This window comes from Schistocerca cancellata, chromosome 3 (genome assembly GCF_023864275.1).
Source record: "Schistocerca cancellata isolate TAMUIC-IGC-003103 chromosome 3, iqSchCanc2.1, whole genome shotgun sequence".
In the NCBI taxonomy this organism is placed as follows: Eukaryota; Metazoa; Arthropoda; class Insecta; order Orthoptera; family Acrididae; genus Schistocerca; species Schistocerca cancellata.
The window spans coordinates 187,566,002-187,582,853 of record NC_064628.1 but is presented as its reverse complement, the minus strand read 5'-3'; the positions used below and the strand labels follow the sequence as shown (position 1 = coordinate 187,582,853).

Below are 16,852 nucleotides of genomic sequence, written 5' to 3'. Positions count from 1 at the left end.
AGTTTGCATACGTAATACCTTTTATATACATGTGATCTCCAGCCATTTCTTGCTGAGCAGATTTTTGTTATCTATTCAACTACATTATATTTTCAATAATTCATTGTTTTTTTGCTATACCATGGAAAAAATGTCTGACAGTTAGAAAGTGTAGTTTCAGATGTTGGTTTAAGATGTTTCTCCTTACCAACTCCTTCTGTACCACAGAGGAATACTTGAATACAGGTGATTTGTCATAATTAGTCATTATAAAAAACTAAATGGCTAGCATGTAACTATATAAAAATTATTTTTATGTATGACAATATTATGAAAAGGATAGATTGCTACCTCACCACATATTGTAGCGTTGAGTCACAGACAGGCACAACAAAAAGATTGCTAAACAAGTAAGCTCTTGACCAAAAGGCTTTCTTATGAAGTAGAAAACAAAGACACATGCATTCATATAAACACCACTGACATGAGCATGACCAATTTTTGTATGGCCTCATTAGCCAGAGACAGTTGTTATGTTTGTGTGAGTTGTGCTTGAGTGAATGTGTGTGATATTTTGTCCACCTCAGAAGAAGGCCCTTTGGCTGAAAGCTTAGTTGTTTAGCATCTTTTTGTTGGGCCTGTCTGTGATTCAACATCTCCACTATATGGTGAGTAGCAATTTATCCTTTTCATAATGCTGTCATTATTCCATCCTGGAAATTCCTTTTTTTTATTTTTATATATATTTTTAAGTTGTATACAAGTTTTTTTATGTTTGCTCTGTTGATATGTTCCACATCATAATGTTTATCATGAGGCTGATCTGTGGAATAAAGAACTAACTGACTAAATCTCTCTTCTCTGGTGGCCTGTAAGCCATAAGTTGTAAAATGTTTCCATCAGCTGCTGCTAGTAATGATGGGCAACTACTGTGAGATGTTGTTGTTGCGGTCTTCAGTCCTGAGACTGGTTTGATGCAGCTCTCTCTGCCACCCTATCCTGTGCAAGCTTCTTCATCTCCCAGTACTTACTGCAACCTACATCCTTCTGAATCTGCTTAGTGTATTCATCTCTTGGTCTCCCTCTACGATTTTTACCCTCCACACTGCCCTCCAGTGCTAAATGTGTGATCCCTTGATGCCTCAGAACATGTCCTACCAACCGATCCCTTCTTCTAGTCAAGATGTGTCATAAGCTCCTCTTCTTCCCAATTCTATTCAATACCTCCTCATTAGTTATGTGATCTACCCATCTAATCTTCATCATTCTTCTGTAGCATCACATTTCGAAAGCTTCTATTCTCTTCTTGTCTAAACTATTTATCATCCACGTTTCACTTCCATACATGGCTACACTCCATACAAATACTTTAAGAAACGACTTCCTGACACTTAAATCTATATTCGATGTTAACAAATTTCTATCTTCAGAAATGCTTTCCTTCCCATTGCCAGCCTACATTTTATATCTTCTCTACTTCGACCATCATCAGTTATTTTGCTCTCCAAATAGCAAAACTCTTTTACTACTTTAAGTGTTTCATTTCCTAATCTAATTCCCTCAGCATCACCCGACTTAATTCGACTACATTCCATTATCCTCATTTTGCGTTTGTTGATGTTCATCTTATACCCTCCTTTCAAGACACTGTCCATTCTGTTTAACTGCTCTTCCAACTCCTTTGCTCTCTCTGATAGAATTACAATGTCATCGGTGAACCTCAAAGTTTTTATTTCTTCTCCATGGATTTTAATACATACTCCAAATCTTTCTTTTGTTTCCTTTACTGCTTGCTCAATATACAGATTGAATAACATTGGGGAGAGGCTACAACCCTGTCTCACTCCCTTCCCAACCACTGCTTCCCCTTTCATGCCCCTCGACTCTTATAACTGCCATCTGCTTTCTGTACAAACTGTAAATAGCCTTTTGCTCCCTGTAAATTACCCCTGCCACCTTCAGAATTTGAAAGAGAGTATTCCACTCAACATTGTCAAAAGCTTTCTCTAAGTCTACAAATGCTAGAAATGTAGGTTTGCCTTTCCTTAATCTTTCTTCTAAGATAAGTCATAAGGTCAGTATTGCCTCACGTGTTCCAATGTTTCTACGGAATCCAAACTGATCTTTCCCGAGGTCGGCTTCTAACAGTTTTTCCATTCATGAGATAGACCATCAATATTTTGTTTCTCATAATAGCAAATGAATGTTCAAGTGACATCTCTATGGTGTATATCAATTTGCCAGGAAATTTACTTTGGTCATAACTATTATTATCGTAAGGTGACAATCTGCATTTGGTCTAAGCTTGAGAATATGCTTTGAGGTACATCTGCAGATTGAATTGTATTTTAACACCCATGATTCGATTGGAGATATAGATATCATGCTGTAGTGAACTACACTGAGAATACACACTTGCTGTTACCTCCAGCAGACAGATGGCTGCACCTAAAAATTTTCTGTGGTCAAAAGTATATTGAGAAAGATTCCCTGAAAAAATGCAAGTCATAAGGATTATGCAGGATTTTTTAAAGTGGTTTACATAACATTTGACCTGACCTTGACCAAAATCATATCTTTCTCATCATAATTCTAACTATAATAAAGCAATGAGAGATTATATCATATTACTGCATACCACACAGTTAAATTTGGTATCCACTGTTAGTAGTGTGTCTAAAAAATGGGCTAGCTGAAGAAGTGATGATAACTAGTGTTTTATTGTTGGCATATATTAGAATTAGTTTGCAGCAACCCTTAGAAATAACTGTGTTTTGTCAGCAGTATTTGTCGTTCTTAGTGTCTCTGATGATCACATCCAATGGCAGTCCATACCATCATGACTATCAAATATCCAATGCGGCATTCTAAAATGTATACTCTAAAAGCATCAGTTTCTCCATTATTTTGTTCTGTGTATTGGTATTAGTCACTTTAATTCAAGATTAAGGCAAACTGTGCAGGGATGCAAAAAATGGTTGGTCATTCAGTATTTTTCCCTTCGTTATCCATTTTAATGTCTTGTATCACATTAGTACGGTCTCCTCTTCTTCATAGTACAAAATTATGACAGCACGTTATGCCACTGTCAGTGCCTGTAATGTTTTTTGGAATCATACAACTCTACTATGATTGCACCACTATTAGTTAAAGAACTGTCAATTGGCAGAGCCATAACATCTCTTAGCACTACTATTTTAGAGAAATAGTTTGTGTCAATTGTTTCTAGCCTTCATCTGACCACTAAGACAGAATTAAAATTTCATAACTCTGCTGTTGCTGATCAAAACCCTATAGCAGTCTACTTGCATTCAGAGAAATACCGTAATCTGATCAGTGGACTGGACATGTACATTATTAATCTCCTACTAGCTCCTTATAACATGTTCAGCATTCTCAGTAATTAAAAAAGTTTTGGGGTAAGAGTTCATAGATACAAATGTCAAGAAGTCACTTAAAAGTCAATCAGCTTCCGCAGATATAATACAGTTCAAACCTCACCAAGACAGTTTCTTCGACCAGCTCATCTATCAATTAAATATGAATTCCCATGTGAAACTCAGTATTGCCCATTTGGGCTGAATCCATGTGCCCTTGACACTGAAAAACAAGACTGACAGAAAATTATCAGTACACTGAAGACGGTGCTGCCAAATCATGCAGACCTGTACTGAAAAGCCAAAGTTTATCTAAGGTATTTCAAAAGTGTCAGTAACAGCTCATATCCTGGGCCCATAAAATCTATCTCCTACCCTCTATGAGGGTCCTTACTGACTCCCTGAGATCAGCGCAAGTACAATAATTTCTCGAATATTTGAAGCCCTTTAGTTAGTCAGTATGGAGGTTGCAAAATAATTCTACAGTTTTACAGCCACAAATTATCTCTACGTTTTGGTTCCTTCTACAGCCAACAAATCTCACAGCCCTCTGCTCGTAGCTGCTGCTAGGGGTACTACTTCTAACCTAATTTTGGTAACTAATGACCTTGAAAGATTTCAGTGTATCATAGAAAATCTGTATACTGGCTGTGTCAAGGGCTAGCTACAAAACACCAACAAAATATACACTGTGCAAGAGAAGTCTCCGTTTGTGCCACAATTTGCTCAGCTTTGGGGAAAACCCCTTAACTCTAATATTGTGTACAAATGAGTTATTCCCACTTCCACCTAGCACAGCACATCTTTGTAATATCTACCACATGCATTTATAAATCTCAACAACTATTGTGATCTCTTGCATCATAATTTATGTATTTAAAATTACTCTCCACATTGAATCAAGATCTTATGAAAACTCATAAACATTCCTCACTGCCTTAGACAAGGTATATTACACTGAAATTAATTTGAGCACATGTGATATGATTGCTTCTTTTACAGATATTTGGGAAGTTTTGAACGTGAAGGCATTTTGATGATTGAAATGGAATATGCAGATGGTGGAACATTGGCTCAGATGCTCTCCCAGCGCACTGTTCATCTTAATGAGAGAGAAATAATTCTACTGTTTCAGCAGATTGTTAGTGCAATACAGTATATGCATCACCACAACATACTTCATAGGTAGTAAAGTGCATACATTTATCTTATAGCTAAAACATAATTGTAATAAAATCTCATATTTAGAATGCACCACTGTTACTTGATGCTCACAATGACTCTGCTCTTGGCCACAACCTGAAGGTGACCATTTATCTGGTTGGTGATCAGGCCCACATAACAGGCTGTACAAAAGCTGTAGAAGACCTAGTGGAAGATATAACTGCTTTCACAAGTGGCTTTGCCTCTGATCTAAAATGATAGGGCACGCCTTTCACATGATTGGGATAGGATGTGCCATTTGGGTGTAAAGAACAGGTTGCACATAAACCTCAATGGGTGTATGACTCATGTGGAAAAGAGCTGTAAATATGTGTGGCATCAGGATGGATCAGGATATGTCACTCATTGGGTGGGCAATGGAATACCACATTTGGAGTGGTAGAAGGACTCAGGGTAGAATGCCTCTCATTTCTGAGGGTCATGAAAAGTGTAGTGAAACCCCTCATTTAAATTTTTCAATGCATTAAAAATGTAAATCATGGGAAAATGTAAATAACAGAAAATGAATTTTTAATACTGTAACGTTGTTGTTGTTGTGGTCTTCAGTCCTGAGACTGGTTTGATTCAGCTCTCCATGCTACTCTATCCTGTGCAAGCTTCTTCATCTCTCAGTACCTACTGCAGCCTACATCCTTCTGAATCTGCTTAGTGTATTCATCTTTTGGTCTCCCTCTACGATTTTTACCCTCCAAGCTGCTCTCCAATACTAAATTGGTGATCCCTTGATGCCTCAGAACATGTCCTACCAACCGATCCCTTCTTCTAGTCAAGATGTGTCATAAGCTCCTCTTCTTCCCAATTCTATTCAATACCTCCTCATTAGTTATGTGATCTACCCATCTAATCTTCATCATTCTTCTGTAGCATCACATTTCGAAAGCTTCTATTCTCTTCTTGTCTAAACTATTTATCATCCGCGTTTCACTTCCATACATGGCTACACTCCATACAAATACTTTAAGAAACGACTTCCTGACACTTAAATCTATATTCGATGTTAACAAATTTCTCTTCTTTAGAAACGCTTTCCTTCCCATTGCCAGCCTACATTTTATATCTCCTCTACTTCGACTATCATCAGTTATTTTGCTCTCCAAATAGCAAAACTCTTTTACTACTTTAAGTGTTTCATTTCCTAATCTAATTCCCTCAGCATCACCCGACTTAATCTGACTACATTCCATTATCCTCGTTTTGCTTTTGTTGATGTTCATCTTATACCCTCCTTTCAAGACACTGTCCATTCTGTTTAACTGCTCTTCCAACTCCTTTGCTCTCTCTGATAGAATTACAATGTCATCGGTGAACCTCAAAGTTTTTATTTCTTCTCCATGCATTTTAATACCTACACCGAATTTTTCTTTTGTTTCCTTTACTGCTTGCTCAATATACAGATTGAATAACATAGGGGAGAGGCTACAACCCTGTCTCACTCCCTTCCCAACCACTGCTTCCCTTTCATGCCCCTCGACTCTTATAACTGCCATCTGCTTTCTGTACAAATTGTAAATAGCCTTTTGCTCCCTGTATTTTACCCCTGCCACCTTCAGAATTTGAAAGAGAGTATTCCACTCAACATTGTCAAAAGCTTTCTCTAAGTCTACAAATGCTAGAAATGTAGGTTTGCCTTTCCTTAATCTTTCTTCTAAGATAAGTCATAAGGTCAGTATTGCCTCACGTGTTCCAACATTTCTACAGAATCCAAATTGATCTTCCCCGAGGTCGGCTTCTACCAGTTTTTCCATTCGTCTGTAAAGTATTCGCATTAATATTTTGCAGCTGTGACTTATTAAACTGATAGTTCGGTAATTTTCACATTTGTCAACACCTGCTTTCTTTGGGATTGGTATTATTATATTCTTCTTGAAGTCTGAGGGTATTTCACCTGTCTCATACATCTTGCTCACCAGATGGTAGAGTTTTGTCAGGACTGGCTCTCCCAAGGCTGTCAGTAGTTCTAATGGAATGTTGTCTACTCTGGGGGCCTTGTTTCGACTCAGGTCTTTCAGTGCTCTGTCAAACTCTTCACGGAGTATCGTATCTCCCATTTCATCTTCATCTACATCCTCTACCATTTCCATAATATTGTCCTCAAGTACATCGCCCTTGTATAGACCCTCTATATACTCCTACCTTTCTGCTTTCCCTTCTTTGCTTAGAACTGGGTTTCCATCTGAGCTCTTGATATTCATACAAGTAGTTCTCTTTTCTCCAAAGGTCTCTTTAATTTTCCTGTAGGCAGTATCTATCTTACCCCTATTGAGATAAGCCTCTACATCCTTACATTTGTCCTCTAGCCATCCCTGCTTAGCCATTTTCCACTTCCTGTCTGTCTCATTTTTGAGACGTTTGTATTCCTTTTTGCCTGCTTCATTTACTGCATTTTTATATTATCTTCGTTCATCAATATTTCTTCTGTTACCCAAGGGTTTCTACTGGCCCTCATCCTTTTACCTATTTGATCTTCTGCTGCCTTCACTATTTCATCCCTCAAAGCTACCCATTCTTCTTCTACTGTATTTCTTTCCCCCATTCCTGTCAATTGTTCCCTTATGGTCTCCCTGAAACGCTGTACAACCTCTGGTTCTTTCAGTTTATCCAGGTCCCATCTCCTTAAATTCCCACCTTTTTGCAGTTTCTTCAGTTTTAATCTACAGTTCATAACCAATAGATTGTGGTCAGAGTCCACATCTGCACCTGGAAATGTCTTACAATTTAAAACCTGGTTCCTAAATCTCTGTCTTACCATTATATAATCTATCTGATACCTTTTAGTATTCCAGGGTTCTTCCATGTATACAAACTTCTTTCATGATTCTTGAACCAAGTTTTAGCTATGATTAAGTTATGCTCTGCACAAAATTCTACCAGGCAGCTTCCTCTTTCATTTCTTAGCCCCAATCCATATTCACCTATGTTTCCTTCTCTTCCTTTTCCTACTCTCGAATACCAGTCACCCATGACTATTAAATTTTCGTCCCCCTTCACTACCTGAACAATTTCTTTTTTCACATCATACATTTCATCAATTTCTCCATCATCTGCAGAGCTAGTTGGCATATAAACTTGTACTACTGTGGTAGGCGTGGGCTTCGTGTCTATCTTGGCCACAATAATGCGTTCACTATGCTTTTGTAGTAGCTTACCCATACTATTTTTTTTATTCATTGTTAAACCTACTCCTGCATTACCCCTATTTGATTTTGTATTTATAACCCTGTATTCACCTGACCAAAAGTCTTGTTCCTCCTCCCACCAAACTTCACTAATTCCCACTATATCTAACTTTAACCTATCCATTTCCCATTTTTAAATTTTCTAACCTACCTGCCCGATTAAAGGATCTGACATTCCATGCTCCGATCCGTAGAATGCCAGTTTTCTTTCTCCTGATAACGACGTCCTGTTGAGTAGTCGCCACCCGGAGATCCGAATGGGGGACTATTTTACCTCTGGAATATTTTACCCAAGAGGACACCCTTATCATTTAATCATGCAGTAACGCTGCATGCCCTCGGGAAAAATTACGGCCGTAGTTTCCCCTTGCTTTCAGCCATTCGCTGTACCACAACAGCAAGACCGTTTTGGTTAGTGTTACAAGGCCAGATCAGTCAATCATCCAGACCGTTGCCCCTGCAACTACTGAAAAGGCTGCTGCCCATTTTCAGGAACCACACATTTGTCTGGCCTCTCAACAGATACCCCTCCATTGTGCTTGCACCTACGGTGTGGCTATCTGTATCGTTGAGGCACGCGAGTAATCCATTTTATTAATTGTATTAGTCTTTAAATTCAAATTCTTGATTTTACATATGTTTGATATTTCCTGAATACGATGGTAGTTTTTACTTTTTTACCAAAAAATTCAGAACTGTGCTTTTTTTCGGTTTCTGGTGATTTTTTTCTATTTTATTATCTAGTTCATGAAGTTTTGATGTCTACCTCTGTAACATAAATATATTTTTCTAATATAATCACTAATGCATTTAGTAAAACTTTAGCAGAAGTCAAAAGCGGTTTAAGACATGGACATATGCTGCATTCACACGAAAGGTGTAAGAAAATTCAATGCTCAAACTGACAGATATGCTGATGGAGAAAACAAAAATAATTTGTTAAGCAGTCAGATGTCAGGAAAGTAAACTGAATGAGTGCAGAGTATCCAGTAGGTCACCAAGTGTGTTTGAGAATAGAACAGTGTTAAATACGTTTCTGTCCTTTATTGTTCTGATCATTATCACAATAAATGTTCGAAATGAGCACCACCTACTTCAGCAAAGAGGTATTACCAGATCAGCACATTCTGTATGTGTGTGGCTGCTGCAAGAATTATTGCAACTAATTTCTCTTATTAGTTCACCATGGTAGAGGAAAATACAGTTTCATGCAGTCCCAGAGAGAGAAGTCCAGCGGAGTTAAGTCCAGGGATCTAGCAGGTTGATGTACAGGTTGTACCCAATCTGCATTCTGTTTTTGAAAATACAGATTGATGCTGCACCTAGTGATTCTGTAAAACATGCCATGGCACCATCAAACAGAAATCACATCCTCCCTCTGATAGTGGTACCTCCTCCAGTAAAGCTGGCAATTGTTCGTTCAAGAACTGTCTGTATGTTAACCTCTTGGTGAAAAGGCAACATTTAGGGCCCATAAAAATAGTTGACGGTGATTCTAACCCACATGTTTACAATGCATTGTCTCTGATGACCTCAAGTAAATGTTGTTCATGGGTTTCAAGCCACCTGTATGTGCAAGTTGTGACAAGTGTACATGCTTTCTCATGTAAATTGAGCCTCATCCATAAACAGAACTACTGAAGGTGTTCGTTAGTCAGTTCTAGAAACCGGCATACAGACTCCACCAAGATGAATAATCATGTGGTTCCAGGGCTTATGTATTGGTAGAACAAACTTTTCACATAGCACATTCCGTATAAACTATGGTGAACATCAAACTCAGCTGCGATTGCTCAGTGCTTGCCTCAGACCTCTTCACAAATCATAACAGCATGTCTTCTTTGAAGCTAAGTGTGAAAACCATCCATTATCTGCCTGCATTCAGCCTGTGTATGATTAATATGCAAGTATTGTTGATTCAATAAAGGATTAAACTTCACGTGTAATAATGGAGACATCTTCTTGCACAGAAATATTCGTGTTACGTTCACTGAACTCTTGGACCATTGCTTCAGCTGCACCATAAACAAAAGCAGTGCTGCTGTTTTCTCCATGTGTAGTACTCCATGTTATGTATTATTTTATTTATTTATTTTTATTTTTTATTTATTTATTTATTTGGTCCTGTCGATTACATATTATACAGCCAGTGTACAAGTAATATAGGACAAGTCAATTGATGCAATTACAGTAGTACATTAACATTTATACATCACATTGCACAGACCTTGGTTTATTTTACAAGAACAATTACTTGCATGCAGTATTAAAGCCTGCATTATGCCAAAAACAGTTTAAGTGATTGTTTAAAATAGTAGAATACGTGACAGTGCATATTTTTATGCTATTGACATATATAAGGAAGTAAATTTTCTTCATGGTCATGGTTTGAATGAATACAAGTTTTAGAGCACAACATGTTGTTTACTGGGTCAACACAAACATCCAGACATCGCAACACTATTTACCTCGTATCAGCTTTGGTATAAAAATGTTTGAAGAACATACATTTTGAATATTTCCTCCACCCCATGGGTACTTACACATACCAAGTATGCTCAGTCAGTAAATGTTTCCAACATCTGGTTGCTTACCAAAATGTACTTGTTGTTGACTCCATTGTGATATCTGTCAGTCTGGGTGTTAACATTTTTGAACACCTTGTGTATGACACTAAACTGTAGACAAGAGGTACATCTATTACTTCAAATTGTAAAACTTGCTACACCATACAATAAAAATTATTTTATTAGAAAAATATGCAAAATCAAAGATAGCAGTTTGCAACAGGTGATGTTAACAGCTTATATAGTATGATGAAATCCACCAGAGAATTGAATTAGATAAATGTCATTATGTATCTAAAACGTAAGTACAAGGAAGGTAACTATGAGGAAACCATGGTTAACAGAACAAATACTTCAGTTGATTGACAAAAGAATGAAGCACAGTGGAATTTAGGAATAAAGAAACACAAGTCACTTAGGAATCAAATAAACAGGAATTGCAGAAAAGTTGAGGTGAAATAGTTGGAAGAAAAATATGAAGAAATCAAAAAAGAAGCTATTGTTAGAAGAACTAATTCAACATATTGAAAAGTTGAAACAATATTTGGTTAAATTAGAAAACAAGGGTAGTAACATAATGAGTGTAATGGGAATTCAACTGTGAAATGTAGAAGAAAGAGCAGATAGATGCGAGGAGTGCACTGATAGCTTCTATAAAGGCATGACATGACTGATGATGTGACAGAAGGAGAAATAGCAATCAATAGTGAAGAGGTAAAGGATCTAATATTAGAATCACAATTTAAAAGAGCTTTGGAAGACTTAAAATCAAATAAAGCAGAAGGGATATATAACCCTCAGAATTTCTCAAATCATTGTAGGAAGTGGCAGCAAGATGACTATCCATGTTGATGTGGAGAATGTATGTGACTGGCAATATACCAACAGTCTTTTGGAAAAAAACTGCCATCCACACAGTTCCAAAAATTGGGAAAGCTGACATGTATGAGACTTTTTGCTCAATCTGCTTGACAGCTCTTGCATCCAAACTGCTGAGTAGAATGATATGTAGAAGAATAGAAAAGAAAACTGAGGTTCTCTTACCTGATGATCAGTTTGGCTTTAGGAAATATAAAAGCACCAGAAACACAGTTCTGATGTTGCAGTTTATAATGGAAGCAACAGTGAAGAAAAATCAAGACACATTCATAGGATTTGTCAAACTGGTAAAAGCATTTGACAATGTAAAATAATGCAAGAAGTTCAAAATTTTGAGGAAAATAGGGGTAAGCTGTAGGGAAAGACAAGTGATGTACCATATATACAAGAACTAAGAGGAAGCAATACGAGCTCATATTAAAAAGTGTGTAATACAGGGATTTAGTCTTTCACCCCTACTGTGGAGTGGGATTACAATTCAAGGTGAAAGGATATCAGTGATGAGATTAGCTGATGACATTGCTATCTTCAGAGAAAGTGAACAATAATTACAGAATCTGTTGAATGGAATGAACAGTCTAATGAGTACAGACTATGGACTGAGATTAAATCAAAGAAAGCCAAAAGTAGCAGAAATTAGAATACTGAGAAACTTAACATCAGAATTGGTGACCACGAAGTAGATCAAGTTAAGAAATTCTGCTACCTAGGCAGTAAAATAATGAATAATGGACAGAGAAAAGAGGGCATAAAAAGCAGACTAGCACTGGCAAAAAGGAAATTCATCATCAAGAGAAGTCTGCTAGTAGCAAACACAGGTTTTAATTTGAGGAAGAAATTTCTGAGAATATATGTTTGAAGCACAACATTGTATGGACCATGGGAAAACCAGAACAGAAGAGAACCAAAGCATTTGAGATATTGCACTACAGAAGAATGTTGAAAATTAGGTGGACTGATGAAGTAAGGAATGAGGAGGTTCCCCACGGAATCAGTGAGGAAAGGAATAAATGGGAAACACTACCAAGAAGAAGGGCCAGATGATGTAACAGCTGTTACTACATTAGGGAATTGTTTTCATGGTACTAGTGGGAGCTGTAAAGTGTAAAAACTGTAGAGGAAGACAGAGATTCAAATATAGCCATCAAATAATGAAGGATGCAGGTTTCAAGCATTACTTTGAGTTCAAAAGATTGGCGCAGGAGAGGAATTTGGGGCACACTGCATCAGACCAGTTAGAAGACTGATCACTCTCTCTCACTCACACACACACACACACACACACACACACACACACACACACACACACACACACACACACACACAAGGAAAAAAGAAAGAGAAGATGATGGATGATGATGAACAGAGTCTAACCAACACCACAGAAATAGGACAGTCTTCAAAAGGACCATGGGAAGTGTGTGACAATTATTATTGTAAATTTGTAAATGTTGTTTAACTCACAGAAATTGAGGCTGTACTGTGCTGTGCTGTTACTTCCCAAAATAATCAATGCCTCAGAAATATCTAAATATTCTAAAAAACTTTGTTCCATGCACAATTTAATAACATCTCCCTACAATCAAAGTTATTGCATTTTGCATATAATTTCCCAACAAATCCCATATATTTTCTGCAAGGGGCAGCAAATCTAATTTGTATATTACCCAGGAGATGCACTACCAGAGCTTGTTGCTAGGAGACAAGAACTGTTCCAGCTTGTAATATTTCTACTGATTCAGAGCGAGGGATCTGAGCTCCCAAGAATGTTACCTGTGTAATGTTTGTAAACATTATTTGTTTTCCCCTGCCATGCCTGCATTATTTTATGATAAGTACACCTTTTTTCATGAACATTGTTTCTTTAAGAGTAGATAGTATGAAATTTATGATTACATTACTGTATAAGAAAATGCAGATTAACATTATGAACATAGAAAGTTTAAAAGGATTGATAAAGAGTGTTGTAAATGGCTGGAAAATGTTAACTATGGGAACATGAAAGTAGGGCTTTTACTGCAGTTGGAGCCCTGGTAAATTCTTCTGGTCCAGGGTAATATTGCATAACGAGATAGGAAGGGATGGTGCTCCTTTGTGCTGATTCATGGAAGTGGTTATCAGCAGTGATTAGTAGGGATACAGATGGCAATGGGCTGGTGCTGGTTGAGGTATAATGAAAGAAGTGGTTTCTCTTCAATGTGGAAAATTAGGCTGCAGACGATGGGTTGAGGGCATTGGTCAAAGAAAGCAAGATTATTTTTGTGGATTTGCAGTAACTAGCTACAATTGGGTGTTCAGTATGTTTAGGACAGTGGATTTTGCTACACATTAGAAGGAAAATTTGTGGGGGTATACTTGAGGGTAAGGAAAAATATGGATTTAGGGGACAGGATGTGGGCTGGACCTAAGGATTTCAATAGGGATAGGAGGTTATGCTGGGCATCTGAGATTAAATCACTAGGACAGGGTTTGTGAATAAAAGTTATTGTTCATCATAAAGAGTGTTGCATTTGAAAGAAATATAACTTTAAAAAATAATATCACAAATGAATAAATGGTCAACAGGAACCTTAACAGGTCAGAATATAAAACATACATAAACACAGTGTAGGAATCTGAAACATCTCTTTAACATGGAAACTTCCATCACAAATAGAATGTGGGTGAACCTAATGTAAGTTGGATTATATCGCAAGAGAGGCTATAGAAAATCAAATATTTTGTGTAATGGACACATAGCATTTAGGGTAGTAATGGGGCAGGTGGAGGCTGGTCAGAGTGTCACAGTTGAATAAGAAGTGGAAAGCAACAAATAATGAATGTATGCTGACATGAATAAAATACACTTTTTGTGTGTCCATATCCTGGAATTAGCTTCCATATAAAGGCAGAAAATAAGAGCATGAAAGTCATACCAATGTTGCAGGATTTGGAAATTATAGATATTTGTAGGAAGTCACTGTATTGAAAAATTATAAAACGTCACCATCTCTAGATTTCAGTTGCTATTTAAAGACTGTGTAAATATTTGAAATAGTAATTACTACTAATAAAACACTTACACTCATTTCAGAAACATTTTGATGTGTATAGTGACAAATAAAAAGATCACCTTTCCAAACTCCATACTTACATCTGAGACTCACCTGGAAGCCATACTGACTTATTATATTTCTCAAGTAATTCATACACTGTGATTCCATATCTGATCAAAATTTTACTTCGAGACAGCTTTGGCTACACACTATCATATCTTCAGAATTTCCAATCTTAAAGTGGGCTAGTGCCTGTGAACAACAAAGTTCAGTGGCAGGAAGAACAGAACATTTGGTCAATTGAATACAGGGTTATAAATACAAAGTCATGTAGGGATAATGTGGGAGTGGGTTTAATAATGAATAAGAAAATAGAAATGCAGGTAAGCTACTATGAAAAGCGTATTGAATGCATCATCATACCCAAAATAGACATGAAGCCCACACCTGCCACAGTAGCATGAGCTCATATGCCAACTAGCTCCACAGATGATAGAGATTCGAGAGATATGTGATGAGACTAAAGTAATTGTGCAGGTAGTTAAGGGAGACAAAATTTAATTGTGATGGAGGACTGGAATTCAATAGTAGTAAAAGGAAGAGAAGAAAAAATAGCAGGTGAATATCGATTGGGGGAAAGGAACAAAAGAGGAAGCCATCACGTGGAATTTTGCACAGAGCATAATTTAATCAGTTAATTTAAGAATCATGAAAGAAGGTTGTATACATGGAAGAGACCTGGAAACATCTGAAGGTCTCAGATTGATTATATAATGGTTAGACAGAGATTTCAGAATCAGTTTTTAAATTGTAAGACATCTCCAGTGGTAGACATGGATTCTGACCACAATTTATTTGATGTGAACTGTAGGCTAAGAAAAAAAAATGTGGGAAATTAAGGAGATAGTAGCTGGGTAACTTATGAAAAGCAGAGGTTGCTGAGAGTTTCAGAAGGAGCATTAGGCAACATTGGCAGAACAGAGGAAAGGAATACAGTAGACGATGAATGGGTAGCTGTAAGAGATGAAATAGTGAAGGCAGCAAGGGATCAAATAAGTAAAATTCAAGGCCTAGTAGAATTCCTTGGATAACACCAAAGATATCAAATTTAACTGACTAAATTTAAAATGCAGCAAATGAAGTAGATGAAAGGGAATACATACTTCAAAAAACTGAGATTGACAGGAAGTGGAAATTGGATAAGTAGAAATGGTTGGAGGACAAATGTAAGGATTTAGAAGCATATTTAACTACAGGAAATTCAAGAGACTGCCTACAGGAAAATTAAAGCAACTTTTGGAGAAAAGAGAAGCAGATGCATGAATATCAAGAGCACGGATGGGAAAACAGTACTGCACAAAGAAGGGAAAGCTCAAAGGTGGAAGGAGTATATAGAGGGTAAATACAAGGGAGATGAACTTGAAGGCTATATTATAGAGATGGAAGAGGATATAGATGAAGATGAGAAAGGAGATATGATACTGTGTGAAGAATTTGACAGAGCTGCTGATAGCCTTGGGGGAGCCAGCCATGATGGAACTTTTCCACCTGTTGTACAAGTTGTAGGAGACATGCAAAGTACCCTCAGACTTCAAGAAGAATGTCATAATTCCAATTCCAAAGAAAGAAATTCATGACAGGTGTGAAAATTAACAAACAATTGGTTTAATAAGTCATGGCTTTAAAATACTAACATCAATTCTTTACAGAATGGAAAAACTGGTAGAAGCCGACCTCAGGGAAGGTCAGTCTGGATCCCAGAGAAATGTAGGAACCTAAATACGGGGAGAAAAAGGCTATTTACAACTTGTGTAGAAACCAGATGGTAGTTGTAGGAGTCGAGGGGCATGAAATGGAAGCAGTGGTTGAGAATGGAGTGAGACAAGGTTGTAGCCTATCCCCAATCTTATTTAGTCTGTATATTGGGTAAGCAGTAAAGGAAATCAAAGAAAAATTTGGAGTAAGAGTTGAAATATAGGGAGAAGAAATAAAAACTCTGAGGTTTGATGATATTTTTATACTGCCAGAGACAGCAAAAGACTTGGAAGAACAATGGAATGGAATGGACAGTGCCTTGAAAGGAGAGTATAAGATGAACATCAACAAAAACTGAACAAGAATAATGGAATGTAGTAAAATTAAATCAGGTGATAGTAAGGCAATCAGATTAGGACATGAGTCACTTAAAGTGGTGGTAAGTTTTTTATTTGGGCAGCTAAATAACTGATGACAGCTGAGGTAGAGAGGATATAAAATATGGACTGGCAAAGGCAAAAAAAGTGTTTCTGAAGAAGAGAAATTTGTTAACATCAAAGACAGACTAAAATGTTAGGAAGTCTTTTCTGAAGGTATTTGTCTGGAGTCTAGCCATCCATGGAGGTGAAATATGGACAATAAACAGTTTAGACAAGAAGAGAAGACAAGCTTTTGAAATGTAGTGCTGAATGCTGAAGATTAGATAGGTATACCACATAACTAATGAAGAGGTACTGAATAGAATTGGGGAGACAAGAAATTTGTGGCACAGCTGGACTAAAGAAGGGTACTTTGATAGGACACATTCTTAGTCACCAAGCGATCACCAATTTAGTACTGGAAGACTATGGGGGGGGGGG

The 16,852-nt window shown here is 37.2% G+C and overlaps 1 protein-coding gene across 1 annotated transcript in view; it reads left to right on the top strand.

Moving 5' to 3' along the window:
* Window positions 1–16,852, top strand: part of LOC126176677 (serine/threonine-protein kinase Nek8) — a 306,561-nt gene that overhangs the window by 60,392 nt on the left and 229,317 nt on the right. Inside the window, exon 7 of the mRNA XM_049923838.1 lies at window positions 4,359–4,541. Within this exon, the coding sequence (XP_049779795.1) occupies window positions 4,359–4,541 (183 nt within the window). The remainder of the gene's footprint in view (window positions 1–4,358; window positions 4,542–16,852) is intronic.